The sequence below is a fragment of the Candoia aspera genome, chromosome 1 (genome assembly GCF_035149785.1).
Source record: "Candoia aspera isolate rCanAsp1 chromosome 1, rCanAsp1.hap2, whole genome shotgun sequence".
Lineage (NCBI taxonomy): Eukaryota > Metazoa > Chordata > Lepidosauria > Squamata > Boidae > Candoia > Candoia aspera.
In genome coordinates, this window is record NC_086153.1 from 105,480,375 (window position 1) to 105,505,823 (window position 25,449).

At 38.7% G+C, this 25,449-nt stretch overlaps 1 protein-coding gene across 2 annotated transcripts; it reads left to right on the forward strand.

Annotated features, from left to right (window-relative positions):
• The first annotated feature begins 784 nt into the window (after nt 1-784).
• SNX3 (sorting nexin 3) lies at nt 785-23,086 on the forward strand. Of its 2 annotated transcripts, none has more exons than XM_063311419.1 (4): nt 785-1,146; nt 20,575-20,670; nt 21,061-21,185; nt 22,415-23,086. In XM_063311419.1, exons 1-4 carry the CDS (start codon nt 997-999, stop codon nt 22,518-22,520), a joined length of 477 nt encoding a protein of 158 aa, XP_063167489.1. In that variant the 5' UTR covers nt 785-996; the 3' UTR covers nt 22,521-23,086. The 2 variants fall into 2 exon arrangements, with proteins under 2 accessions (XP_063167489.1, XP_063167484.1); XM_063311414.1 differs by having other exon boundaries at nt 787-1,158.
• The last annotated feature ends 2,363 nt before the right edge of the window (nt 23,087-25,449 follow it).

Genomic DNA, 25,449 nt, shown 5'->3' on the forward strand with positions numbered 1-25,449 from the left:
CTATTTACAGTTACTGTATTTCAAATACACAACAAAAGAGTACAGTATATCATTTGATGATCAGATACTAGTCTTCCAAATTGGTAGCAGGATTAGATTATCATATTGATAACATCTCTCACATTTTTTCCCATTAACCTCTGTCCTCTTTTTGAAATGCTTTTAACAGGAACGGTAAGAATTGAACAGGGGCTCTTAACTGTGGTTGCTCCTCTGGACTGCAGTCCAGCATAGCTCCAGCCTCCCTACAAGAAGGTGGATCGCAAACTAGAGAATGTAGCCTTGTGGTAGGTAGAGTTAGACATACCTAAAGCCTCTGCAAATACAGCTGTCTCTCCTTCTGCATAGGACTAATTTCTGCTGCATTCTCTGAGCGCAGTTACTGGGACCAGTAGGATGACACACGACAAACCTTTCCATTTTCTATCCCACGTTAACAACATTTCCATATATTTACAACTACAACCGAGGCTTTTATGTTGCCATGATCCAAAGCACCCTAGGGACAAAATGAGTAGTACTTTTAAGATGCCCCAAGTCCCTCCCTTCGTTCTCACTGTAGCGTATTTCCAAGTTTAGATGAGCATCCTCGGGATCACTTCGACTTCCGAGTCGTCCTTCCTTTTTTCCTTTCGGGTTTCCCTTCTGCTCTTTCACTTTCCACGACTAGAGAGCACTTCGGGAATTATAGTTCGCAAGCCACTCTCTGGGCCTCATCATCCAGGGGCACCTGGGCGAAGGGAAAACTACAAGTTCCAAGATGCTTTGCGCAAGCACTGGGGTTGCTCCGACCGGGCGCGGGCGGCGGCCGGGCTAGAGCGTGTCGCGGGGGCGTCGCGGCGGCCGGTCGCCCGTGGATAAGAAGGCGGGAGGGGGTGGGCGGTTGTGTTCCGGTGTCCGAGCGACCTCCTTTCCTGGGTCTCTTTTTTTGGTGGCGGTTTGTCTCGACGAGGCTCCGCTAAGCCCGACTGGACAGACGCAAACAGGGCGGGAGAAATGGCTGAGACCATTGCGGACACCAGGCGCTTGATCACCAAGCCGCAGAACCTCAATGATGCTTATGGACCCCCGAGCAACTTCCTGGAGATCGACGTCACCAACCCCCAGACGGTGGGGGTTGGGCGGGGGCGCTTTACCACCTACGAGGTCAGGGTCAAGGTGAGAGATCTCAGCGAGGCAGCCTGCTTGGAGGGCTGGAGAGTGGAGTTAAGATTGGGCAAGTTTTAGGCAGGGGGAAACTAATCTCTGGCTTTTCGAGCTGGGATATTGATTCAAGTTTGCAAGGGATAGGGCCCCGTTCTTCTTCCCCTCCTTGTACTGTAAATATATGCCTTTCCTGGGGAAGATCCGTACTGAAGAGTTCGCCTTACTCTCCTCTTTTCCATTTTATTGTTCTGCCTCCTCAGAAGGAAGGGAGGTTAGGAGTGATCTTTTTGGGCCCAACAGTCCCAGGCAGATCAGTAGATAAGATGCCCGCTTCTAGGTCCCTCACAGATTGCTCTTGATTACCATGCATTGGCATGCTTAATTGAGGCTAAGAGGGATTTATTGTTGGAAAAACTGTCTGTTCATGTTTAATGCACACAGTTTAATGTGCTCAAAGTAATATAGTCTTGAATCCTACCTGAACAGTGTTTAACTTGATGTTTACACTACCATGTGAAATGAATTAAAGACAAAACCCCCATATAGCAGGATTCTTAAAACTAAGTCAAGATCCCAGTTATTAGTAAACTTTCAAATGCTTGAAATTGAACATGCATAGTTCAGTGTTCATTATCTCTTCTGCCCAAAATGTAGTTTGCTTTGGCTTTGCACTTGTCTGTGCTGCAGCCATGTGCTGATCTGGCACAAGAAGTATGCAAAGTAGAACACACAGCTGGCTTCACCCACTCCTGTGTGGTTTGGATCCCTACTGATACTTCTGTGTTTTGGTTACCCTCTGCAGGAGATTATCTTTCCAGGAATTTTGAATTCGTTCTTGCCTTAGAAAAATACAGAAGACTTATCACACATTTAAATGTTTGCACTGTAACTTGGTAGCACCTATTTGTATGTATCTAGTTACTGTACATCCTCAAATATATCCATCCTATACTAAGGAATCCTGTGCATTTACTCAGAAAGAAGTACAATTGTATATTATTGAAAACATAATTTTCTCAAAGTAGAACTGCAAATATTGGACAGTTACAATAACACTATGCACTAAAACGGAGTCACCCAAAACATCAGGGAGAAACAGCATAATTAGGTAACCAAATAAAATTTATAAAACAGTAAAAACATTGAATGCTTTAATGATGTATTGTTATTTGATAACAGTCTTTCTGTAATCTTTATCCTACACACTTCAGTGAATAAGACATTTTTCTCATTCAAAAAGAAAATATGTCATAGGAAGCTTTTCAGTGTACTCTAAAATCTTTCAAATTTTCCATTGGAAAAGTAGAAAGTCCTTAGACTTTCTTTTTCCTGATTTTTCTTGGGTTTTCAAATCTCCAGGCCCTTCAGTGCCATTGGAAAATTATCAGGCAAACTTCTGCTTCTAGATCCCAATATAAAAAAGGAATATAAATTTCCTGATCAGTTGACACAAAAATTTTATTTTTTTAGAAAGATGGCCAGTAAAATGCTCCCTGAAAGCCTCCAAAGAAGGTTTGATAGTGGTGTGCCTGTTGTTGGCTTACCTTATATCTACCTCATAACTTGTGGTACACTGATTGCCTTTGAATATGGAAACTTAGATCTGTTTTTTCACTTCACTCTAGTGCAATGTTTCTCAGCCTTGGCAACTTTAAGGTGGGTGGACTCCAACATGCTGGCTGGGGAATTCTGAGAGTTGAAGTCCACACATCTTAAAGTTGCCAAGGTTGAGTAACACTGCTCTAGTATATCTATACCTCCCTATGCACCACACAAGGAAGCCCAGCCTGACTTTCTTGAGAATGCATGTTGTCCTAATGACTATCTCCTTTTTAATGGTATTTCTCTGCTTGGCTGCCTGCATTCTTGTAACTTAAAGACTAATCAAGAGAATGTATTCTGTTGTGGAATACCTCACATTTATTTATTTGTTTATCAAATTTCTCTGCTGCACATCCCGTACACAATGATTCATCTTATCTGCATGATTATGAAGACATAATTTCAAGGCTATTCAGTTTTTAAAATAAGTGTGTCGACTTCCTCTTGGTATGGAGGACTAAGTCTTCAAAGAAATGAAATAATAGATAAGGACCCACACCTGGATCATACTGACTGCTTCTTAAACACATCAGTAATTTGTTTTGGTAACTTGTTCTGTCCTCCACCTCCTAAACACCAAAGCTTTAGATTATAAATTTAAATAACTAATATTTTAATATGACATCTGCAGATACGGAGAGTTGGACAATACCTAAAATTATCATAAATAATGCTGTAAGGTTATTGCTTTTTTAAAAAATGCTTACTTTTACTGTAGGGTTGTTATGAAGCAAATAAAGATTTCTGGCATTGATCCCTGATCTTTTCTACCCATGCATTTCTAGAGAAGTTGAGAATGATAATGTAAGCCAAATCTCTTGGCTGGTGTGTTTATTGTTTCCTGAAATGAGGAAGAGTTTGGAACATAGCTTCCTTATCTTATCTCTTTGTGTATGTGAGTGGATTAAGGAGATGAATGTGTGTACTTAAGGCATCCCTGGTGGTTAATACAAAAGAGGTTACTATATCAGCTGAGATAGGGACGGGGAGGGTGTTTGGGAAAACCTGACAATACTGCCTGAGGCGGACCAAGGCTATCTTTTGTTCTAAGACAACATAGAGTGATTATAACTTTACATGAAGAAATACCAAGATGGCTGCATACGATGAAGCCTTGCCGTGCTTTCTTAAACATTGCTTCTGTGCCATTTAGTTGTACTCTGTTCTAGGAAAACCTTTGCTCCTAAACCAATCCAATAAATGAAACTGATCGATTTCTTCTTAAAAAATGTTAACCCAATAAAGGGTTATTGCATTACCTTCAGAAAATACTTTGGGAACAATATTGCAGGAACTGTGTTGTAGTTCATCAGTACTATTTATATAAAGTATGAATGAAGTGTTCCAACAGTGAATTCTGTCTGGCAGATGAATGCCAGCCTGCAAATACCTGTACAAAATGCCCTGTGATACTACTGTCACAAAGCCTGGCATGATTAACTTCCAGAAAGAACAGTCCTGAGTGTCAGGTCCAGTAAATTGCAATAGTGTACTGTGGATGGATTGCATGAATTGCTACATTGAAATCTTAGATTCTGCAAAAGCCAACATAACTTTTCTTTAGAGTAGTGATATTTAAAAGCATAAGAAATAGCAGTGGTTGAAAAATTAACACAGCAGTAGCAAGTCTTGAAGAATTCTTCAATTAAAGATTGTTTTATTCACAAGTAGGGCTTAATTTTAAGATATATCAACAAAATAATTCCTAATACAGGTAGTTCTTGTTTACCAACTGCTCATTCAGTGACTGTTTGAAGTTACAACAGCACTGAAAAAGGAGATTTATAACTGGTCCTCGAAGTTGTGGCCATTGCAGTGTCCCCACAGTAATGTGATTGTAATTCAGGCACTTGGCAACCGGTGCACATTTATGATGGTTGCAGTGTCCCACAGTCACATGTTTGCATTTGCAACCTTCACAGGTAGCTTCCAACAAGCAAAGTCCATGGGGAAACCAGCAGGAAGTTGCAAGTCGCGGTCACATGATGTCACGCTTAATGACCGCAGGTGATTCGCTTAATGGCTGTAGCTGGAACTGAGGTCGTGAATTGGTACAGTCATGTGAAGTTTCACTTTACAACCGCATTGCTTAGCGACAGAGTTGCTGGTCCCAATTGCAGTTGGTAAGGGAGGACTACCTGTAGATTACTTTCAGCTGTACAAATGTATTTTTGAATAGGAATATTAAATATGGATGTTTATATCTTACCTAAAAATGACTTGTGTATGTACAGTATATATACTCCTGTTCTTTTTGCTTTTTGTAATTTGCTGGTTTTTGATATTTCTTTTGTGATGTTATTTTCAGTGTTTTGTTGATCACTGCTTAATGAAGGCAGGTTGAGAAATAGGTAGAGGACAAGTGGACAAAATCTCAGCACAAAAACATGGGACCATGTTATTTTGCTTGTTGCAAGGCTTTAAAGACCAGGAAGTAGCAGGAGTGGGTTCATCTCATGTAGGTGAAGGGCTTTTAACATCTACCACCAGAAATGGTGTGTTAAAGCCATAGATACCTGTTGAAATAACATTGCAATTGCTGACTTGGATACTACAGTTTGTGCAAATCCAAATGAACTGTCTGTTGTTCCATCTTGTCTGGTTTTATGCAGTCATTTCCAGCTTGTCAGGCCTAAGTGTGTGTGGGCAGACGTCTTCAGGAATTTGGTGATGAATCTGCTCCTTTAGAAAGCTGTTCTGGATTTTTTTATTTTTGACAATTACCATCCAGTCAATAGTGAACCCTCTTTAGAGAAGGAGTTTGAGAGGGTGATGACTGTATAGTTGCTGACACTCTTGGAAGAAATGGATTATCTGAGCTCACTTCATTCTGGTCTTAGGTCTGATTATTGATTGGAATCAGCCTTGTTGCCCTGTTGAGTGGCCTTTACAGGGGGAGAAGTGTGTGTGTGGGTGGGTGTGTATAATCTTGTTAATTCTGCTTGATTTCTTGAGTGATTTCAATACCATTGACCATGGCAGCCTTCTTGTCCAGCTCAGTAGGCTACGGGTTTGATTGCACAGTGATAGGATGGTTCCATTCCTTCATACCAGGAGCATTGGGGGGGGGGGCAAAGAGGAGCAGATTATGAAAACAGCATCATGTTGTCAGCTCTGCCTCTTTTATATGTGTATTGTGATGTTGCATGCATGTGGAAGAATGAAGGAGCTTGCATCACAGTTGACAAAAGCCTTCAATCATGTGGCTGCCTCTGGTTCATATTGGGCCATGTTTGAAGGAAATGGTTCAGTTGACCTAACCTTTAGCATTTGTGGCCTAAAGCTAAAATACTTTGACGAAGTTATTTGATAACAGATCAGGATCTAATGAACTCATGAAGAGAACTATTTCTAGAGTTGGAGATCAAGATCCCAGAAAGCAAAACCAGTTGAGTTACTAAGTGGACCAAGTTCATGGTAGAAGAGTTGAGGAATCGAGTTCTTGATGTCATGAGTAAGGATGGCGAGCAGGGGGCTCCCTTCCAGACTGTTAAGCGCATGCGTAGCACTGAGGAATTGGTGAGCCATTCCAAGAGGCACAGATTGGGACCGCCTTAACCTGCGGGGTTTATATGGCTGGGTTTTCCCACGTTTGTTCAGTTTGTTAGGATTACTGTTATGTATTAGCAAATAAACATTAGAGAACAGTTCCCTGTCTCAGAGTGTTTCCTGGGAGTCAGGACACTTGGTAAGAAGGGAAGCTGAACATCAAGACCATGGCTTTGCCATCTTCTCTGGATGAGAAATCCTTCTGTAGAGGCATGATAAACCATACCCAGCTGTCTGACAATAAGTTGTGGGTCCACAAAGATCCATTCTGTCCCCAGTGCTATTCAACATCTATAATGTTATTAAGATAGTCATAAGGGAATTTGAAATCAATATACTGATAAAAACCAAACTCTGTGTCCACATTATCTGAATCAGGAGACAGCTGTGCTTTGGATATGGTCGTGCACTCCACAAAGAACCAGATTCATAATTTGGAACCTCTTTTAGACCCATTGCTGTTGATGGCAGGAAGTGACTTCTATCACAAGGAATGTTGTCGTGCAACTATGGTTGGTTTGACATCTGCCATTCTTGCATAGCTATAATCTGATCTTGATGATCCTTGCTCTGGTAATCGAAAGAATGGATTACTGAATGTGGGGCTACTAGTAAAGTTCAAGGTATTGTAAGAGCATCAGAGAAGAAAAGGGCAAAGGCAGAGACCACAAACCTGCAAAAATGGCAGGGGTACGCCAAGCGCAGCGAACTACCCCAGCTTCTGACATTCTGGTCCTGCTGACTATGCCAGTCTGTTGTGGGGAAAATGCCCACTTAAATTAGGAATCAAAACATTTGGAGATTGATGCAACAAAGTATATTTTATTGGTATGCATAATTACAGTGATCACTGGGCTCCTTGCCAAAGGAGTGCAGAAGAGCCCCAAAGCCCACAAGATTAAGTTATATGCCTTCTGAAAGATACATAAGATTTACAAAGGCAATGTAAATTATAGCATCACCTTTACAGATGGAATGTACAGGTAGTCCTTAATAACACAGTTGGGACCAGCAACTCTATTGGTAAGTGACAGGTTGTTAAGCAAGACATCATGTAACCACAGTGGATTTACAACCTCATTTCCACTCCTCACTGGTCATTAGCAGGACATCACATGACTGTGACTTGCGATTTTACTGCTGGCTTCTCCATTGACTCTGCTTGTTGGAAGCTGGTTGTGAAGCACACCAATGGTGATTACGTGACCTGGGACTCTGCAATGGTCATAAATGTGAGGACTGGTCATAAAATTACTTTTTCAGAGCCGTTGTAACTTCAGACGGTCGCTAAACAGGGCATTGTTAAGCAAGGACTACCTGTAATATCTAATAAGAATATGGAGTGACCTTATTATGGGCCTCTAAATTCTATGTTTCTAAGGAGGCTCCATGCCTGCTCTTGCTACTGAAACTAGCTCCTTCTATCAGAAACAATGTCCTTTCACAGCAAGAAAAAGACAACCTGGTTTCTGTTATCCAGGGTCATCAGGCAGTTTCAGTTTGCCTGCTTCTGTGCAATTCAAAATCCTTCACCACAATCTTATACAGTATGTAAGGATAGAATATTTGTTGTCCCCCACAATATCTTTGACAATCCTGCTGTTAGAGCCACCAGGTATCAGAATTTACACATCCTAATGAGAATGGGAAAATTGTGTTTGATTATGAGATAGTTCGGTTCGATAAGATGTCTGGACTTCAACTTCCAGAATTCCCCAGCCAGCATGGTGGCTGGGGAATTCTGGGAGTTGAAGTCCAGACTTCTTAAAGTTGCCAAGGTTAAGAAACACTGTTCAAGAGTATGAAGAACATGCTGTGTTAATTTCTATTGGACAATTGTTTGTTTATTCCCAGCTTGGTTATGAACTCTACATTTGCAGGTTGCAGTTTGGATGATGCCTCTTTTTTTAGCAAATAGCATATTTTCAGTTCAGCATATATTGGCTGAATGTGAGAAACTGTTCCTGCTGAATTAATTAAATATATCCTGCATTCCTATATTTTTGGGGGGGTTCACACATCATTCCAAGTCATAATATGATTTATGATAGGGTTTACCATGTTGCATAAGTCCAGCCATTGTGATTTGTAAACCGGGATTTATAATGTGAAGCCACCCTGCTGTTTATATTGCTGTGTGTGCTGACAAGCTTCAGGATGAATGTCTGCTGAATTTGTTCTTCCTTGTTCTTGAGCTATCAAACTGACATTTTTTTTCTTTCTTTGATGTCATCTATGCCTTTAGCGTGGGTTACAAGTGTCTCAGAATCCCAAGGCTAAAATTAATTTGTAGGCTACACTTGATTTCTGAGAGTGTAGGAGGCTTTGTGAAAATAGCTCGTATCAAGTACATGAATCTACACATAGCCTGAGTATGTGTCTTTTACAAAAGACAAGGTCAGATATCTTTCCTTCATTTAACTAAAAGTTGTCATTGAAACCTCTAATGGAGCCTGCTCAGATTAGATACTCAAAAGCTATTAAGCATTACATTTACCACTTAACCTATATTAACTTTTAATATAAAGGAAATGGATTTAGTCTTTCATGCTCAAACGTTTAAAAAAGGAGTCACTGTACGAATATGCCATCCAAAATAATCTTCATTGATAAGTTGTTTCAGTGCTCTACCTGAACACATATCCTACTCTTACCCTTTTGGCTTCTTGTTTTAAAGAATCTTGGGGGTGGGGGTAAGGAATTAGCAGTGTACTCTGCTTGAGAAGAGCTGAAACAAGTTAAATGGTGGGTGGTGCAGATTACTTGATTAAAATAATAATACTTTGTGCACTGCTTTGGGTTTCCGTTGTGATACAACAGCTATGGCATGCTTTCTAATAGAATTCTCATTTAGCATGGTGATCATTTAAAAAAATCTCTGACTTCTATTAAGAAGTCTTTGAAAGGCTTGGTATAACTAGTGGAAAACTGGTGACACTTGCCTAGGGACACCAAGGTGAATTAAATGCTTAGACCCTTACTGGTGGAATGGAGAAATGATAACACTGATACTGGTGGTAGTTAAGAATCTTTCATTTGTATTCTACCATCCCAAAACTCAAAGTGGCAGAATTTTTTGTAGTATTTCAGATCCTAACAACCCATTGCATTTGGCTGTGCAGTCCATAGGTGGATGGAGGTTTTGAAGGCAGGTTTTTGAAGTATAGATCCACTAAAGCTCTTCCTCAGCTCTTTAGGAAATGTTTTTTAAAGCCATGCAGCCTTTCTAGTTTGTAGAAGTATATATATTTATAAGTGCAGATGATTACAGTCTAGCTCACTCATTGGTGAAAAAGATCAGATTGCACTGCAAGTCTATATCGGACTGAATCTCATCTTACTCTATTTCAGTATTTCCAGCTCTAGCCAATAAAACTACTTGGCAGTATAAAATCATGGACAAATAATGAATTCTACTATAAGAAACATTTGAGTTACTATTTTATGTAATTCCAACAAATTGAAGTTAGCTGTGTTTATTGGCAATAATAAAAAGAAAATGAGCATGTAACATGGAATGCAGCTCTGGAAACTCATCTTTGAAACAAAAAGACATTCAGCTGATTATGTTAAAGCACATGGGCAAACACTAAGACTGTGTGTGGCCAAATTTCCTGTCAAATTGAGGTACGTCAGCCTTCTTCAGTTTTGTGCTTTCTACCTATGTAGAAATGCATCCCAGTTAGCAATCTAGGGAAACAGAAATCCCTTAATTCTGATGTGCTTTCATGCTGTTTGAATGTGAGATCTGGTCTTAAAAGAGAATGCATTCATAGCTGAGATATCATGAATCGCACAATCTGTGCTCATTCATCAGTATCAGTAGTATTAAAGAATACTACTAGCCTACAATTGAGAAGTGGGAAAATTAAGTGCTTCTCATGCACATTCTAGTTGTTAATCTCCAAACTGGGCTCTAAAATTTGGAGCACAGATAGTTGCTGCTAGGTGATTGTCCCTGAACCAGGGCAACTCTATTCTGTTTGTGTGATTATGAATAATCATGCTTGCTGAGGATAGGTAACATAGACCAGCAACTTACTTGGCTTGAATTGATGAGAATGGTTATGCCCAGGTCTCTTAGGAAAAAAGGGAGATTATGGGTTTTATTAACTGACCTGATTACACATACACTCCCCTGCTTGGAATTAATCTTGTTTGGGACATTCTCCAGTTGGTGATGGAAAGGAGAAATGCAGTTAGCTAGTGAGAGGGTATTTCTGGCCAAGTATGATTAGAGCAGGAATGGGGAACAGAATCCAACTGGACTAGGATGATGGAGAGGAGAAATCTGGAACTCAGGAAATGCAGCTTCAAAATGCTGGCAGCGGCTTGAAGTGTCTCCTGATGAGGGGGGATTACTTGCCTCTTGTTCTTTCTTGGATAACCTTGAGGCACTAGGTCATGGCCAAGAAAAATGAGGCTGGCTTTTAACTTCCCTTGATGTGACAAACTCCTGATTAAATCACACTTTAAAAGAAGACTAGATCAACCGTACAGTAGTGGAAATGTCTATTGTGTACAATTGAAACCTAACCAGGAGTAAGTGGTTATTGGATTTGGGAATTAGAGAAATACTGTACCCTAGAGATGAAATAATGTTTTTTTTCAGAGGGCATGGTCACATGTCTTCCTTCATTCCAGATCTGTCACTGCAGGCATACGCATTTCTAGCAGTTGAGGCCACCTATGTCCAGCTTCAGCTGGGCAGCTGGGCTTAGGTTTTCCTTGGATGAGGATAGTCTGGCTTCAGCTATCTATGTCCTAATAATCTCTCTATTGAATTACTGCAGTGCACTCTATATTGAAGATATTCTGGAAGTAACAACTCAGTGGGGTTAATTTGGTTCATCTAACAAGTAATCATAAAGCACTGTACTTGCTGCTTGTGAATTCCTATGTCCAATTCAGAGTGCTGATATTAATGTAGAGATTTGAATAACTTAAACCCCAACATGGATTTATGATGAACAAGTCATGTCAGACTAATTTGATCTCCTTTTATGATAGAGTTACTAGCCTGATTGATTGGGGAAATGCTGTGGATATTGTATATCTTAACTTCAGCATAGCATCCTTACTAACAGAATGGTCAGATACGGGTTTGACAACTCAACCATTATGTGGGTCCACCATTGGCTGAAGGATCGTACCTAAAGGGTAGTTATAAATGGCATTACATCTACCTGGAGAGACATCTCAAATGGGGTGAAGCCCACAGGAATCTGTCCAGGCCCACTGCTGTTCAATATATTCATAAATGATATTGATGAGGGAGTTGAGGAAATGCTGACCAAATTTGCAGATGATACAAAACTAAGTGGGGTGGCTAATACTTGGGAGGAGAGGAAAAAATTCGTAAAGTTTTAGACAAGCTAGAACAGTAGATGGAAACAAGTTGAATGAGATTTAACAAGGAAAAGTGTAAAGTCATGAATTTAGGTAAGAAAAATGAAAGAAACATGGGGAGAAATCTGGCTCAAAAGCAGCACATGTGAGGAGGACTTTGGTGTACTAATGGATCACAAGCTCAACATATCTCAACAGTGTAATGCAGCTGCAAAGAAGGCCAACAACATTTTGAGGAGCATCAAGAGGAGTATAGAGTCCAGATCACAGGAAATAGCTATCCCATTCTACTCTGACTTGGTCAGGCCGCACTTGAAGTATTTTATTTAGTTCTGCACATCTGAGTTTAAAAAAGACATTGATAAACTAGAGCAAGTCCAGTGAAGGGTTACTAAGATAGTGAGAGAACTGAAAACCAAATCCTACAAGGAACAGTCAAAACATCTAGATATGTTTAGTTCGCAGAAGAGAAGATTGAGAGGGAAAATGATAGCTGTCTTCAAATATCTGAGGAGCTGTTACATTTAGAAGGTTTGGACTTATTCTCATTTGCTCTAGGTGGCAAGACTACAATTAGTGGGATGTAACTTCAAGGAGGGAGATACAGATTAGACATTAAGAAGAACTTCCTGACAGAGGTGTCAATCAGTGGAACAGGTTACCACTCCCCATGGAGTGGTTTCTTCTCTTCACTGGAGGTTTTCAAGCAGAAGCTGGATAGTCTTGTATCTGGGGATGGTGTAGTGAATCCTGCAATGTACAGGGGGTTGGACTTGATGATTTTTAGGTCCCTTCCAATTCTGTGATTCTATACAGCGGCTCAATACTTCCCAACAGGTTCTTGAAGATCAGTCAGGGATGCCATGCTGATGATGGTCTCAGCTGTGGGAATGACCAGTGTAGTGCCATGAGATAGGGTGATTCTTGCTGTGACTGACTGGTTATGGAATTCTGGGGGAAGTTTGCTTAGGTCGTATATTGTGGTTAGACAACTATTAAAAACATGCCTGTTCATGCAGACTCTTGGGAGATAATATTGCTTTGGGAATAAGACTTTTTACATTGACACTTGTTTCTACAAATGGTTGTACAGTGACCTATTTACTCTCCTTCCTTCCTGTGCACCTCTCTAAAACATTTAAGGTGTTTTTGTCTATTCTCATACTTAAAATAAAGTCTGAAGATCCAATTCCATTTCTCCAGCAGATTGCTAAAGTGTTTATCATGTATCCCAATAGGAAGGAATTTACCAGCAGGAGGCAGTAAAAGAACATTAATATACCTGCTTCATAATGTGTCTCTGCAGTGTTTCCCCAAATGTGCTGTTTTGATTGTTCCATATGTTTCCCCTAATAGCATGACTTTACAAGGTTCTTGGGGTATTTTGTGTGTTGTTAGTAGTATCTACTTTCTACTGGCAATTGAGTTGCCAGCAGAATTTACCATAGTCTGTTCTTCAGGTTGGTGCTATGGTAACAGTGTCTTTGTTTAGCAAGACTTATTTGGGGGTAGTTTAACTTGCAGGTGTGCCGTAGACTTAAAGAGAAATTGCCCAAAAGGAGAACAGTTTTTCTGTAAAGTAAGAAGTCTACACAATGCAAGTGGCATATCAGATTCTTTTCTTTGGTACAGCTGTAGCCTGAGTGCTATACAGATCACTATAATTTTCTGGACTGTAGACCTTTTTCCACTCTATGTTTGTAAATCAGTATCTTAAATGACAGCTCCTTCATCTTCCTGCTTCATTGGTGTTTGGGACTCTTGTCAAAACATTGCATGTTGGGTTATGTTACTTGCAGAGTGCCTTGAAAAGTTGGGCTCATGTGGTTGACTTGACAATAAACTGCAAGCTAATAAAAAACAAGTCTCTTATGGAGGGAGATTCAGAGAATTAAATGAAGTATTAAAGAGACACATCCCTAGGGGTTCTCTGGGCATTGTAGTTTAACATTCCCATGCCTGTCCCAATCCAGAGTTCAAGATCTAATTTTGTGGCAGACAGTACTTTATTTCACATATAACAAAGTGGATTTATCCCAGCTTTTTATTAACAACTTGCATAGTAATTCTAGGTGGCCATCTAAGGAAGTGGAGGTCATTTCAGAGATGCCCTTGGCTCCAGTCAGGGAGCTGACAGAAGAGGGATGGATTGTTCTGCCAGTGTACTTATTAGAACACATTTTTGTTGTTTGGCGAAAGGGCCAGCAGCCTGTGTATCTATGGGATCCTCAGAAGGATGGGATCCTCTTTTGTGGCCAGCAGGAGTCATCTTTTTGCAGGTTATGTATGTTTGTGGGCTTATTTTGCAAGCTTGATACATATTTTGTGTGAGTGGGAAACAGACTGACAAACTGCATAGCTTTATTCAATTCAAGGAGGTCATTAATTCAAGTTCTTGAAAGAAAGTAGCAAGGCCACAGCAATGGCCCACAAGGCAGTTTCGTTTCCTCTCTGGCATGGGCAGCTGAGCCGGTCATACCCATTCCCATTGGCAGCAGCATGAAAATGAAGGAAGCAACAATAATGTAACAGCTGACTGCTTCCTTTTCAGGAGCTAATTAGGAGCTTTGACTGATAGGTAGTTATATTTAATTTTTTGAACTTTCAGGCTTATTTCTCTTCATGTTGGTCACTGGAATAAAGAATTTCAAAATTCAATTCAGCTTGAAAGCTACTGCCTGACCTCAATGGAAACCTGGCAAGTATGTTCAGTGATACATTGTAGTATTGGCATTTAATCTCGAGAGATACAAATGGAAAAGATTGGGCTGTAGATAACCATTTGACCCTTTCACTAAAAAAAAAAAAAGTGTATATTAAAGGATAACCCAGACTTAAAAATAGTAGGCATATCCTCAGAGTGCTTATTGGTAGTTTATCTGACTTAAGCGCCTGTTGTTGGACAGATGCCATTGGTGAAGTTTCAGTTTCTAGATCTTTTTGAAGAATCAGTTGAGGTACCTGTCAGTAACCTGTTTTTATAAGAAACTGATGGAAGTCACTGAAGTAAAATCTAGTTATTTATGAAACATTGGAATAACAAGTTCAAATGCTCTGTTCTTGTAAACCAGTGGACATTTTCTTTAAAGAATATATAATTTTTTGGCACTCTTATCTTAAATGAGATTGATAAAATAGGACATTTTATTGTGTGCATACTAGACATTTCGGAGACTATTTAAGTTGCCTTGTTAGAGACATAATTGAATTCTCTTATTAATTTGTATGGGTCTAAATTTGTCCAATTATTACATTTTGAGCCAAAATCATCAAATTGTCAGTATGATTTTAGGTTGACATTTGCAGATTAAAGGTGCTTAGCTGTATCCCTAGTTATCAGAACCTATCAAGGGTAGTATATTTTTTGCATATCAGGATGTTCAAAAATTAGAGATCATCGTTCTGTTACAAGGAGGATGATTTTCAAATGATTTGGTCAACTTCCCTAGAATTGTTTTGTTTGAGATACTTCTTCCCCAGGTTTTTCCTTCCTTTGTATTTTTTAATGTTGATATTGTATTATAATGTCAACATTCTGTATAAATGTGTATATTTTAATTAATATTGTTTTTAAAAGCCCATATTGATACAGTTACATGTACAATTGCTCTCTGTCCATTTTGAGTAACAGTCCAAAGTCGGTATATTTTTGTACACTGATTTCTTTTGGAGCATCTTATCATAGAAAGAACATACCTAAAATGTAATCTGGCAGCAGATCCTGATATGGTGTCATAAGATGACCAGTGCCTCTAGTTCTCTAGTACTATGGAAAATATTCACATTTAGTTAGTCTCGTGACTGAATGCATCCTTCTCTGTCGTCTTCCATTGCTAGACCATGAAACGGAAAGTGTATCCAGAACCAGAAATGCATTCCTCAAAGGGCAGAAATATATTCAGTTTGCTTGTTCTTTTACTTTTCCTCCTCTCTTCTATGTAGATGTTTGGAATTATGCCTGACAGGCTGGATTTTTTAAAATGCAGTCTCTCTCAACTTTCACCCTTTGGGGGTTCTCCTCTTATCCACATTTTTTGTTTGCATTCATATTCAGACTACTGGTCTAGACTAATTTTACCCCTCTAAATCCTCTATTCATTTATAATTCTTTCACTTTGATGGTAGTGATGGGGAATAAAGGACATAAGCATTAATAAACACGATCGTCCCTAATTGTAATGGCCAGAAAGTCTCCTCTGAGTTTAATTTGTTTCCTGGTGACTTCATAAATGAAATATACAGGTGTTTTAATGTGCTGTGTACTATTGTTAACAAACAGTTCCTAAAATAATAGAATTTATTATCCACTGTAATATCTTTGAGTCAAATTCATGTTTTATAAAATGTTTATTGAATATTTTAAAATCTGCTTTAAATTTTAAAGACAAAATGGAGGAGGAATATTTGAGGGGAATATGAAAAAATCATAGTTGTTTCTTAGCCCCACTACTATTTAACTAGTTCCTTAGTGTGAGATAAACTGCCACAACTTACTGCTGTTTTGTTTATGATTACTGTGGATTCCATCTTGTAAAAATGCCCCATTCTTAGGACTATACTCTGGGCAACAAGGAACTTGTCTGTGACCCATGAAGGCTTATGCCATAATATATTGTTAGCCCTTAAGGTACTGTAAAATGCTTGTTTATTAAATAAAGGATTTTATTTATGTGTCTTGTTTAAAGTCTGTTTGGATTGTGGGAAATAAGTTGCTGCTGTGCCATAAACTCCGCAGATGCAGGCACTAGCATTAGCACACTGTTCCAGGTGGCCTTTCTCCCTGTCTTTTTCTCAGAACACTCAAATTAAGATACAGTATTCTGCAAAGCACCAAACTGGTATGCTTGCATCAGTAATATATATATATATTGGTGTTCTCATTAAAACACCTGCATTTTTCATTTATGGAAGTCACCAGGAAACAAGTTAAACTCAGAGGAGACTTTCTGGCCGTTACTATTAGGGATGATCGTGTTTATTAATGCTTATGTCCTTTATTCCCCATCACTACCATCAAAGTGAAAGAATTATAAATGAATAGAGGATTTAGAGTATCAAGGAGAAGGCCACATGAGAATTACTGATCTAAAGTGTGTGGCAAGTCTGTATCTTACCCATATTTCAGAGGGGAACAAATTCTGTGGTTATTAAATGAAAACTGACAGGGCAATCCATAATGTTTACATGTGACACTGCTCCTGAATTAGAATAGTCTTCTAATAACAGGGAGCTAAATTGTAGCTAGATAAGCAAGGTTAACAGCAACACTGCAAGATTCATTCAACATAATATAGCCGGGGTGCACAGGACTTGGTGTGCCTCCTAGACCCCATCACAATTGCTACCAAATTATAATTTGTAATGTGGTAAAAGTGGGAGATAAATTGTTAGGTATTCAGAGCATACTTTTTGTCTGGTTCTTTTGACTTTATAGAGTGTGTTCTTAAGCATGCTACGCAAAGATTAAATGCAATATTCCCCTTCAGAAAAAGCTGCAGGTCCCTGTTTTATAGGCTCCAAAGATAAACAGTATTTAGTCAGCAGGACTGAGTAACTTCATGCTCCCTTCTAATACAGTTTTGCATATATATTTTGAAAGCTGCAACTGCATGACACACTTACCTATGCTTAATTTAACCATGGCTTACTAACTAGCCCAATTTTCTTTCTCCATACACTGAACTATGACTAACCAATCTAATTGACTTTGGACCACATGTTAGGCTAAAATATGTTTTGCTACTTGGTTCAGTATATCATGAGCATATTCTCTACTAGTTGAACCCCATAAACTAGCAGTTAGTCTGCCCGACAAGTAGTCAAAACAAATGTTATTTATGTATTTATTATTAATGTTTTAATGCACCTTTAAGCTATTAATTCTAAGCAGATTACAAGCAGGAATCTATGCAGTCATAGTAGGGTGATCAAAAATTGTAAATATATCCAACAATAAAATATAATCAGTAGTTACAATCATCATGGTGACTATCCTAGAGATCTTAATTCCCTTCAAGGTTCTTGTCAATCATGATGTAACATCAGTGAAGATCAGCCATTTTGTCTTGAAGGTATCTGTCAGACTCCTAAATCTACCAGTTTTAACTGCATGGTTCTAGATTTCTACTTCTCATGGTTTTCACATTGGATTTTAAAATACTATAAAAATTATTATTGGATTGATACCAATCCTTCTTAATTCCCCTGCTCCCCAATAATATTGAAGGAGGGCACCAATAAAGCAGAATCAAATACAAAACAAAGATCACTGAACAACTAATTGAGAAATATAATTGAAACATAAATTTTAAAGCAAGAGTCCTATGGTATACCAGTCATGCCTAGCAGTTTGGATGAATTTACAATCTTTTACAGATAAGTTTAAAATGTTAAAGCAATCTCTCTCTCTACGTATACGGATGTTTTAACCTGTATATACAGGGAATTTCACACCTTTGCCTCTCCAAGCAGCTAATCTGAGGCAGCTTGTATTTCAGAAGTAAACTATTTTGAAATAGCAAAATAGTCAGATGCAATAGAGAATAATTGTGATTGTTTTGGGAGTTCAAAGGAAGAAAAATAGAGAGGTGCAAGTCCTAATTCCACTCTTTTTTTTTTTTTAGCACTGTACCACTAAGTCTTTATATCTTGCTTAGAGATTAACTTTTATATGCTTCCGTACCAAGAAATAAGAATTTCTGAGGTGCTCCTTTCAGGGTTTAATCTTAACTTACTGAATAAAAGAGCAGTTAACAAGAAGGATTAGGTAACCTGAGCGAATGGAATGTTAAAGGTAAAATCTCACCTGCAGAAAACATAAAACTGTACAGGCTTTACACACTTACAATGACTTAATTTGGAGAGTTGAACTCTGCGAAGAAGCCAAAAGGTGAAATCAGAGTGCAGTAATCCTTTGTTTTTAATTTCTGGGAATCTTTCCCTTGAGCTCCAAGGGAACTGTATAGTGGTGCTTCCTACTGGAATAAAAGTAGTTTCACAAAAGCAAGCATGACTTCTAGTATAAAGGAGCTTCTTAAGGTTATATTTCTTGTCAGGCATGAATACAATAAACTATGTTGTACTTAGCTGGGAAAATGCAGGTGCCTTCCAAACTTGGGTTGGGTTTCATGCCTTGTATGTACAGATGTTGCTGTAGAGCAGTGTTTCTCAACCTTGGCAACTTTAAGATGTGTGGACTTCAACTCCCAGAATTCCCCAGCCAGCATTGAAGTCCACATGTCTTAAAGTTGCCACAGTTGAAAAACACTGCTCTAGATGATAACATGGGCTTTTCTTTTGAAACATTGCTTCTCAGCCTTTTTTATAATAAGCCTTCTCATTAGCCATACATTTGACTGGAGGTGGAGAATTGGAAAGCATTTTAATTAATTTTCATAAATTTTCATTGTTCTAGGTAGCAAGTGCATAGCGTATTTTTTTTTAGCTTTAATATTGGAAACATGTTTGATTGATGGATTTTTAAACTACTTTTCGGATTCCTTGAGTAACTTTAATGGGTTTATTCATTTTAAAGCCAAACACACTACGTAATGTTTATTGCAAGCATCACTGGAAGCAAGGATTTGAGTGCAGCTTCCTGTAAACATTCTAGGGCAATTTGGCTATGTGTATTGCAAAACACTCTTATTAGCTTTTACTACAAGAGAAGCTGATAGATTCTGTGCATCCTTGTACTATCCTTGTACCAGCATGCAAGGAAATGGTGGCCTCTCAGCCAAGGGAATGGGAGGAATTATTGATATCTATTCAAATTTGCTTATTAATTTATCAGATTTCTACCCCACCATTGCTCAAGGCAATGCAGATAATGCTCCATCCTCCTGTCTTCCCCACAAAACCTGTGAAATGGGTTGAGCTGAGAAAGAGTGACTGGCTCATAGTCATCTGGTGAGCTTCTGTGACTGAAGGTGGCCTAGAACCTGTGTCTCCGCACTCCTGTAAATAATATAAGATTGGATTAAAAGAATGTAGCTTTGTCAGTTTTTCTGAACCTTTGGGTAGTTTTGAATGCTGTATTGACTCTTTTAATCCGTATGGAGCATGGTAGGCATGGTGGTTTCAGTCCTTCCTAGAGAATTAGTCTTAGAAGATGGTACTCGCAACCTATTGCCCTGCCCCGGGGTTACTTGCATGTAGGGTGCTTGAAAGTTCCATCTTGTCCCCTATGCTTTTTGATGTCCACATGGGGAAGTCCTCTGAATATTTGAGCTGATATATCATCAGTAGGCAAATAATACTTTTCCTGATTATAGTGGCATCTGTTGATCTCAGGGCAAGCAACCTGGAACTTACTCCAGGTAAAACAGAGGTTCTGAGAGTAGGAAAGCAAATTTCTAGACAGACAATTACAGCTGATCCTAGAAAGACCTGCTTTCTCCCTAAAGAGCCAAGTAAACATAGAGTGGACTGCATGTAGTCTCCCAAGTAGTTAACAAGAACTCCTGTTACCATTCAGCATTTGCTTTGCTGACCACAGTGAATAGAGGCTGGAATTCAGTGGCATCTAGATGGCCACTCTTGTCCTAAATTCTTGCCTTTTTTTTCTTTGTCCTGTAATTGAGTTAAGATTTTATTATGGCCATTGTATAAAATGTGATAGTATCTTTGTGTTTTTTGGCCTTATATGTTGCATACCTCCTTGGGAGGATCTGCTTCAAAAGGTGGCCTAGGAAAGATGGACTGTTTTATTTTTGGTAGACAGCCAGAAAAATGATGCTATAAAACCATTCTAGATCCTTACAACTGCATTAGTTCATTGCTCTCAGTTTGCTCACATAACGTGAGGGGGCCATTTGAAGTGCAATATCTGGATGAATCTCTGTTGTTTCAACATTGCTAAGCCCGCAGATGTCACAGCTGAATGATTTAGTCGGGTGAATAGAGAGTGATGGGTCTTGTTTCTTTCAGACAAACCTTCCAATCTTCAAGTTGAAGGAGTCTTGTGTCAGGAGACGCTACAGTGATTTTGAATGGCTTCGAAGTGAGCTAGAAAGAGAAAGTAAGGTGAGGCAACGAAGTTTTTTTAATGCTTGATGATCATTTAGCAGTGCAAAAGTTTGCACTGTGAGCATCCGTGCTTTGATGGTGGGGAGGATTGCCAACTTATTCTGGTACTTTATTATAATTAGAGCACGTACACTATAAGCCATCTTGCATCCTAACAGCTGTGTTTAAGCCTGGAACATTATGTATTTTCACCCTAAATCATCTTGGTGCCACATTCCTAAGGAAGGGAATGAATCTGAATTTTTTCTATAGTGCTTAGAGGATTTTCAGAGCTCTTTGTGTAGCAGCAATAATGATGGTGGTGGTGGTAATGGTAATGGTAATGTTGATGATGCTTTAATTTTCAGCATAACAGAGTTAGAATCTAAAATACCAACTGTTTTTTAGGTGGTTGTACCTCCTTTACCCGGAAAAGCCTTTCTTCGCCAATTGCCTTTCAGAGGAGATGATGGGATATTTGATGATTCCTTTATAGAAGAGAGGAAGCAGGGGCTTGAACAATTCATAAACAAGTAAGTAAGATATTCTATTTCTTGTGTTGATCAGAAACTTCAGTAATGAACTGTATGCTGGTGCACCAGACTGAGTTCCTAGCAATAGTGTTAACATCCAGTAGATTATATGTTACACCTACTGACATCTAACAGTGTACTGTTAAGTCTTTTCAAGACCAGTGAAGCTTGTGCTAATATAAAGAAAAGCTCAGTTTACATTATTAAAGACTTCTGAACCACTTTCCAGGTTGAACTGCAAAGCAGTTTCAATATCCAAGCTGAACAGTATACAGCCGTTGAACGTGCTTGCTGCAAAAATGGAAGAATTTGTAGTGACCTGGGTTTTGTTTCTTAATGTATGCAAATTGCTTAGATTACAGCATGTAAAGATAGCATCATACAAATAAGGCTGGGGGAGGTAAGAATGCTCCTCATGGAACAAACAATTTGGTTATTATCTCTAACTGCAAATACGATCCCAATACAGGCTTGTATGCTTGAATCTAGAGGATAGTAAAGGTATATGTGTGCTAATTTGGCCTCTATAAAAGATCCCCATAAACCTTCTAACTTGGAAATGAGGTGGCTCGCACTGTGCATTTATCGAGTACTTCCTTTTCCTGCTGTCTGTAATTAAACAGCAGCAACATTTTTGTTTTGGCTCTTTGTTGCTGAAGAAAATCATTCTTGCTGCTGCCGAATTTGCTTTGATAAACCTAGTCAATAATATTGGTTAAATAAGCCATGGTTGACTCCATAGCACCTCACCTTATTTGTCTCTATGAACTTAGAATTGAGGTTGCCAGCTCAGAAGTTTATTCTTAGTGCCTTGTGTGAATTCAAAAGAAGCAAACTTCCTTAGATATGATAGCTTAAAAGCTGCCAAGGGAATGCAGTGCAGTTGTGCAGAATTATGAGCAACTAGGCACTGCATCAAAATCAGTATGTTTAAATACACTGGAATTTGGGGAGCAGGGTAAAGTTTACTTTGCCAGGCTTAAGTCTGTCTGCTGTTTATAGCATCACAAATAGGTCAGTGGGCTTGTTCTTTGATATTTCGCAGGAAATTTCACCTCCTTAATTAACATGGAGAAGTAGAATGCAGAATTTTAGGGTTTGTTTTTTTTTAAAAAGTAGGATGCTTAGAAGCCAATTGCTGACTCAGTAAGGTATGTTGGGAGTATTGTGCTCACCTTACAGGACGCATGGGTACCTTGAAGACTAACCTGCTAATTTTTAATTTGCAGAGTTGCAGGCCATCCCTTGGCTCAGAATGAACGTTGTCTTCATATGTTCTTGCAAGATGAAGTAATAGATAAAAGCTACACACCATCGAAAATAAGACATGCTTGAATGATGCACAACACTTTAACCGGCATAAATGTTAGTGATTAATTTACATGGTCCAAGATTTGTACTTAAGGTTTTAGCATGCTCCAGACCAATTGGCACAAGAAGTTTTTGGTATACTAATGGCACTGCTTGGTCTTTGCATTCATTTTATGGCATTAAAGAACTTTAGGTAAATCTGCTGTCAGATGTTTGATTAAATGGCTTTTAAAAATCTAAATACTTTGAAGCTCTTTTCTTCCTTTGCAGTGACCTTGTGGGGATTACTGACTTGGCCTTACTTGAACTTGCACTGTTCTGGTGTTGCACATTCACTTTTATTTGATTAAAACACTAGAATATTTCTGTAAAATAGGTAGTATTGAACCTACAATTTGGTGACTAACATTGTTTCACTATTCCCTTGTGTAAAATAAGCACTTCTGAGGTTGTATCCTTAAGCTGGTAAAACAAACACCTTTGTACTGAGAAGCAATGAGGAAACTATCTTTATATTGTGTAAAAAGAAATCAGATTTGTATACTAAGATCATTTGTCTAAAGTTGTTTTGAAATAAAAAGTGAAATGCATTCAGCATGCCTTTACTGCTGTGATGATGGGGAAGCAATTGGGCTGGATTACCCCGGATGTAAATTCCATTGTATATATTGGAAGCTTGATGCATCTTCCATCTACTAATATGAGCGGTTTTAATATTACTTTACTTCATTCAGTGGAAAAGAATCTAGGGTATTCTTGCTTTGGTGCAAGTCTACAATCAGTAGATCCTTGAGTAAACTTGGATCAGATGGGCTGTTCTAAATTGATATTCATACTTCAACTTTGGGAGTTCCCTGCTAGGTTTCCTTTGGTAAGATTTCTAAAGACAGTATACTGTTGGAGCTGAAACTGCCATTTGTTTTATTCTGAGTACTACTTGTTTTTATTCTAGAGAGCAGCATTCGGTGTAAATGGAAATTAATTTGTTAGAACTCTGGGAAGCCCAATTGATGTCAGAATTTGAAATTCCAAACTCTGTTTGTCAGTAAAGACAGAATCAGGTCAAATAAAAGATGGAAACAGGTGACTGTACAGTATGTCATGTTTTTTCAGTATCCCACATGAGGGATCTTTGTAGGATTAGAACTGTCTGTTGCTGCTTTCAACACAAATGTGAATAGGCCACAAATGTGGCAAAATCAGGGATGCACAATTTCCAACACTTCAAGAGTTATACCAGGCTTTGTACAATGTATTAAGGGCCACACATTCTGTAGCTGCAAGGGCTGCTTTTGGGAAGGATTTCAGGAATGAGGTGAAATTGGGTCCTTAAGCATTTGCAAAAAAAGGGAGCTAATGTTTGGCCACACTCAGCAATGAGAGGCAAGGCGGCTTTGGGGCCATAAATGGGATTCTGACGAAGTGCTGTCAACTGATCTATGGGGTTTGGTCTCATACCTATCATGCTCATGCCCTTTTAAAGTGTGAATATTTGGTTATAGAAGCCTCACCATTGTGGGGCTCCAATCTTAGGGCCCTGATCCATTTCAGGGACTGCACTGATTTCTGAGAAGGATTTCTTTTGCTGGCTAGGATTTAACTGAATGTCCTCTGTATAGTAAATGGCCCTCTTTGTGGTGAGGCAGACTTAAGACCTGTTTTTTTTTTTTTAAAGAATGCACAATATTGCATATAAACCAACTTCCAGAAATATTGGCCTACTGCTGAAGTGCAAAATGCTGGATCTGAGTAGTTTTATTTTTTAAATGCTGGAATTCTTTGATTTTGGAGACAATGATTATATTGGGTCACTGTCTGTTCATTTTGCCTACTGCTTTACTATCTAGTTTGACTCTGGCTTGCTTTCAAATTGCCCAACTTTTTGACTTTGAAAGGAGGCATACATGTAAAATCCAACCTCAGTCCTGCCAACTGTGTTCACTTGCTTACCCAAGGGTAACTTAAACATGAATAATCAATTAGCCCAATTTTCTATGTTTTTATGGCACATAATCTATAAACTAAACTGGGCTAGATCTGTACAACATATCAGGCTAAAATATAGTTGCCTGGTATAATTCAGTTGCCAGGCAAACACTGTCTACTTGTTCCTTTAAAAACAAAAAAGAAAACACTCCCTCCAATTTGTCTGCCTCAGGAAATGTTGAATTGGGATATATTAACTCTTAAATCTATTCTGAGCACAGTAGGATAAATACAGTACTGAGTGGCATAATCTCCCAGAACTTCAGCAGGTGTAAGCTACATCCGATTGTTGTCCTTGAGAAACCAAAAAGCCAATTTGGTCTTTTTTTGGTTAATATAACAATATCAAGAATGTCTATTTAGCATCAATGTGAAGCAATTCTTAATAGTAATTCCAGTTTAAATTTAATATATTTTTTATTCTTTGTAAATACAATGAGTACAACCTTAACTTCACAAATCAGTTAATGCACTTTTGTACAAGAGAAGCTTACTCATTCTATGATACTTCAAGTGCTGATTTTCTTTCCTCAGTGCTAGTTCCTAAAACAAAAACCTTGAAAAGTACAGTGGTTATTTTTTTCCCCTACATTTTTATATTATCATCAACTTAAGCAGCTCATAAATGTACTTGGGGTGGTGAGGATTAGAAAACATATGAGAGAGAAAGGTTTTTAATGGACCTGGAGGTTTAAATATATTTTTTAAAAATCTACAACAGCCTTCCCCACCTTAACATCTAGATGTAAGTCTTAGCCAATGTGACCCATCAGTGGAATTATGTGTTTCCCAGCACAGCACCAGGTAGGGCAAGACTGCACTAGAGAGTCTCAAAGATAGTTATGTTTGTTGTATTGATCAACTGCTCTTTCAATAATTTGTAATTTTTTCCCATTCTTTTGTAAGATGGATCCTTTCTTATACATCTCATTAACAAAGAGTTTGGCCATCATTGCCTTTGGTTTCA

Bases quoted from the DNA above. Each gene is read 5' to 3' on its own strand.
- SNX3 (XM_063311414.1), top strand. From the start codon at position 997: ATGGCTGAGACCATTGCGGACACCAGGCGCTTGATCACCAAGCCGCAG. The intron at 1,159-20,574 runs GTGAGAGATCTC...TGTTTCTTTCAG, and splicing joins CCTACGAGGTCAGGGTCAAG to ACAAACCTTCCAATCTTCAA. The intron at 20,671-21,060 runs GTGAGGCAACGA...ACTGTTTTTTAG, and splicing joins AGCTAGAAAGAGAAAGTAAG to GTGGTTGTACCTCCTTTACC.